The sequence below is a fragment of the Jaculus jaculus genome, chromosome 1 (assembly GCF_020740685.1).
Source record: "Jaculus jaculus isolate mJacJac1 chromosome 1, mJacJac1.mat.Y.cur, whole genome shotgun sequence".
Taxonomy (NCBI): Eukaryota; Metazoa; Chordata; class Mammalia; order Rodentia; family Dipodidae; genus Jaculus; species Jaculus jaculus.
The window spans coordinates 208849673-208853396 of NC_059102.1; the positions used below are offsets into that span (position 1 = coordinate 208849673).

General features: G+C 42.1%; 1 protein-coding gene across 1 annotated transcript; it reads left to right on the forward strand.

Moving 5' to 3' along the window:
* The first annotated feature begins 375 nt into the window (after positions 1-375).
* On the forward strand, positions 376-2772 carry LOC123457775 (disintegrin and metalloproteinase domain-containing protein 25-like). The gene has a single exon (XM_045142419.1). The coding sequence runs from the start codon at positions 376-378 to the stop codon at positions 2770-2772; it is 2397 nt and encodes a 798-aa protein (XP_044998354.1).
* Positions 2773-3724: the final 952 nt, after the last annotated feature.

Genomic DNA, 3724 nt, shown 5'->3' on the forward strand with positions numbered 1-3724 from the left:
TTATACCAAATATACATATATATATTAGCCTTACAAAAGTAATATACAAACATATATTTATCTATTATATATATATATATATATATATATATATATATATATATATATATATATATATATATATGATAAAACCTTATAGGAGATCATGTAGCCTTTACCTGTGTTTAGAAGCTATGAACCCATAGCCTTCATACATACCATCTGACTGTCCCACAACAATTAGAGCAAATCCACTGCCAGTATGCTAAGTTATATCTTTTCCTCATATATAACCTACACTCTGTGCATTTTTCCTCCACTCTAACCTGATCATGTTTGTCCAGTCCTGTGACCACCATTGTTTTCCTATTTCTTTCAGTCCTGCTACTCTGATGGATGGATTCTGCCAGTAGAGAGAGCATTAAAGGTCAGTGCTGCATGCAACCAAACCAAAGGAGGATACAGGAAGCAGGTTCTCCTACTACCCGTTCTTTACTCCCTCTACAGGACATGGTGGCTGTAGATGAGGCCCTGCTGCATATCAGGATCTCAGATCTGCACCTCTGGCTGGGAATATGGTTTTTCCTCTCTGCGTGGCCCCTGTCTGGGCATGCTCAACTCCACAGTTCACTAGAAGTGGTGATACCCTTGAGAGTCTCTGGCACTAGTAGAGGCATGAGGTCTCCAGGCTGGCTAACTTATAGTCTGTACTTTGGGGGCCAGAAACATATTATGCAACTAAGAGTTAAGAAGTTTTTGATATCCAGACACTTGTCTGTGTTCACCTACACTGAGCAGGGGAATCTCCATGAGGACCAGCCTTTCATCCCGAAGGATTGCTACTACTATGGGTATGTGGACGGGGACCCAGAGTCCCTAGTTTCCCTTACCACTTGCCTGGGAGGCTTTCAAGGAACATTACATATAAACAACACTGTTTATGAAATCAAGCCCAAGAGCCCTTCTTCCATATTTGAACATCTAGTTTATAAGATGGACAGTGGGGAGACAGAGGTGCCTCCCATGAGATGTAGATTAACAGAAGAAGACATAGCACGACAAATGAAGCTTCAAGAGAGTGCCAATTCCATGCTGATGCAAAGTGATTATAAGGGCTGGTTCACTCATAGATGGTTTATTGAGCTGGCAGTAGTTATCGACCATAATCGATTCATTCATCTCAATGGTAATCTCTCCAATCTAGTACAGGAAATATTCACGATAGTTAATGAAATGAATTCCCTTTTTACTTCTTTGGATGTTAATATAGTTTTACTTGCCATTGAGGTCTGGAATAAAGGAAATCCCGTGCCTGTAGATAACATTGAATCTCTCCTCGGTAACTTTTGCTTTTGGAAGTTCATCAGCTTTAGTTTTCGTACACATCATGATATTGCACAGGTTTTTGTTCATAAAGATTATGGCATAGATATTGGTTATGCCTATCTTAGTGGTGTATGTCACCCAAATCTTAACTGTGGAGTCATTACTCTCATACTGGAAAACTTAGCTATGGTTGCACTTACTGCAACACATGAGATGGGTCACAATTTGGGCATGAAGCATGATGAACACACCTGTACATGTGGGCAAGGAGGATGCATTATGTCCCCAGTTGCCAACAATGCCTGGAAATTCAGCAACTGCAGCTATTCTGATTTCATTGAACAGACTGCAAAAAAGACTTGCATGCGCAATGCACCAAATGAATCACACATCTTCTCCTGGAGCTTCTGTGGGAATGGTTTCGTTGAAGATGGAGAGGAATGTGACTGCGGTTCTTCTATGCTGTGTGAAGAAGATCCATGTTGTATGGTAGGCTGTGTTCTGAGATATGGTGCTGAATGTGCCTTTGGGCTTTGTTGCAAAGATTGTCTATTCATGCCACGTGGCACAATGTGTAGACAAAGGTACAATGAATGTGACCTCCCAGAGTGGTGCAATGGAACCTCACACAAGTGTCCTGAAGATGTGTATGTGCAGGATGGGAGCCCTTGCAAGGATGGTGGCTACTGCTATGAAAAGAGGTGTAATCAGCGTGATGAACAGTGTCGCCAAATTTTTGGTAAGGAAGCCAAGAGTGCAAATCAGACTTGTTACAGAGAAATGAACACCCGAGGAGACCGTTTTGGCAACTGTGGTGCCACCAGCGAAAAATACCTAAGTTGTGATATCTCAAACATCCTCTGTGGCAGAGTTCAGTGTGAGAATGTGGCAGAGATTCCCTCCATGCAAGACCACTCCACTGTGCATTGGAATCACTTCAATGGTGTCACCTGCTGGAGTACTGACCACCACTGGGGGATGCCCCTTCCTGATGTTGGAAATGTGAAGGATGGCACAGGCTGTGGTGAGGATCATGTGTGCATCAACAGTAAGTGTGTTCGTAAGTCAATTTGGAGAAGTGATTGTTCACTAGACACCTGCAATAGGAAAGGAGCCTGCAACAATAAACATCACTGCCATTGTGACTTGGGGTGGAGCCCCCCACAGTGCCTGATACAGGGCTCTGGAGGGAGTGTTGACAGTGGCCCTCCTCCTGAGAGAAAACCTGCAGAAAATGTGACCCGCACCCATAATTCCGTTGGAATGTATGTTTGGATTGCTTTTTGTTTTTTGTTATTCTGTTTGTTAATTTGCCTCTATATAAAGGTCAAATTATCACCCAAGAGGCAAGAATCCAATGTCCAAACATTGCCTGAGGCAGAAAAAGTTGATGATGAACCTTGGAAAGAAGAGTACAAGGTCAAAACTTCAGATGGCACGGAAGAGAAAATTACTCCAAACTCATAAACCATACCGAATCCCTTGGGAATTTCAATTTGTGTTAGTTTGTAGTGTCCTAGTAGTAGAAATGCTGTTGCCTTTTTCAGAAGCAGTCAGAAACTCTTAGAGATCTACATTATTTCAGGACCATACACAGTCACAAGTAAATAAAATAAGCCCAATAATATTCATATTTTTCATTACTTTAAGCCATTTATTGATTTATTCTTAATGAAACAAATCTCTGCGTTCCATAAGCAAAGATCTAACTCATAGGTCTTCTATATGGTGTCTGTGGTGTGTGTGTGTGTGTTATGTACATCTGTATGAACTATGTATCAGCATGTGACACATGTGTGCTGTGTGCATGTGTGTGATGTGTACATGTGTACACATGCTTGTGTGGACATGTATGTTGTCCTTATGTTTGTCAGTTCCAAAGCCCATTTTTGTTTTCATTCTGCTTGTCACAGGGAGAGGGAGAGCCTATATACCCTTCTCCTGAGTGCCAGGTCTCCCTAGAAAAATCCATCCTCAGGAGAGGCACAAGAGACTGAAAACCTGGAGATCTGTTGATTGACATTCCTGTGGGTAGTGTCTCAGTCACAGCTCTTATGTGGATGCAGCAGTAGCTTTCCATTGCACATGATTACCATATAGACACTCCACTTCCAAGAACAAAGGCATTGCCACCTGTAGATGTTCAGTAAAATTACAAATAGCCTAGCACAGAATGCTGAATCCCAGAGTCTGCACCAAGTTCCAATTGAATACCATCAATTGAACATACTCTCTCCTCCGTGGTTTGAGTCCTCAAACCATGCAACCTGTTCCAAATCTCTGTGCTGACTATTGTCTGCCTCTTCCCTTTGATCTCCAGTGTGAGTAGTGCGGGCTACACATTCTGGCTGTCAACTCCTGGGTATAATTTCTAATTAAGGAGTGGATCTGTGAGCATCATAGGATTTACCTTGCTTCA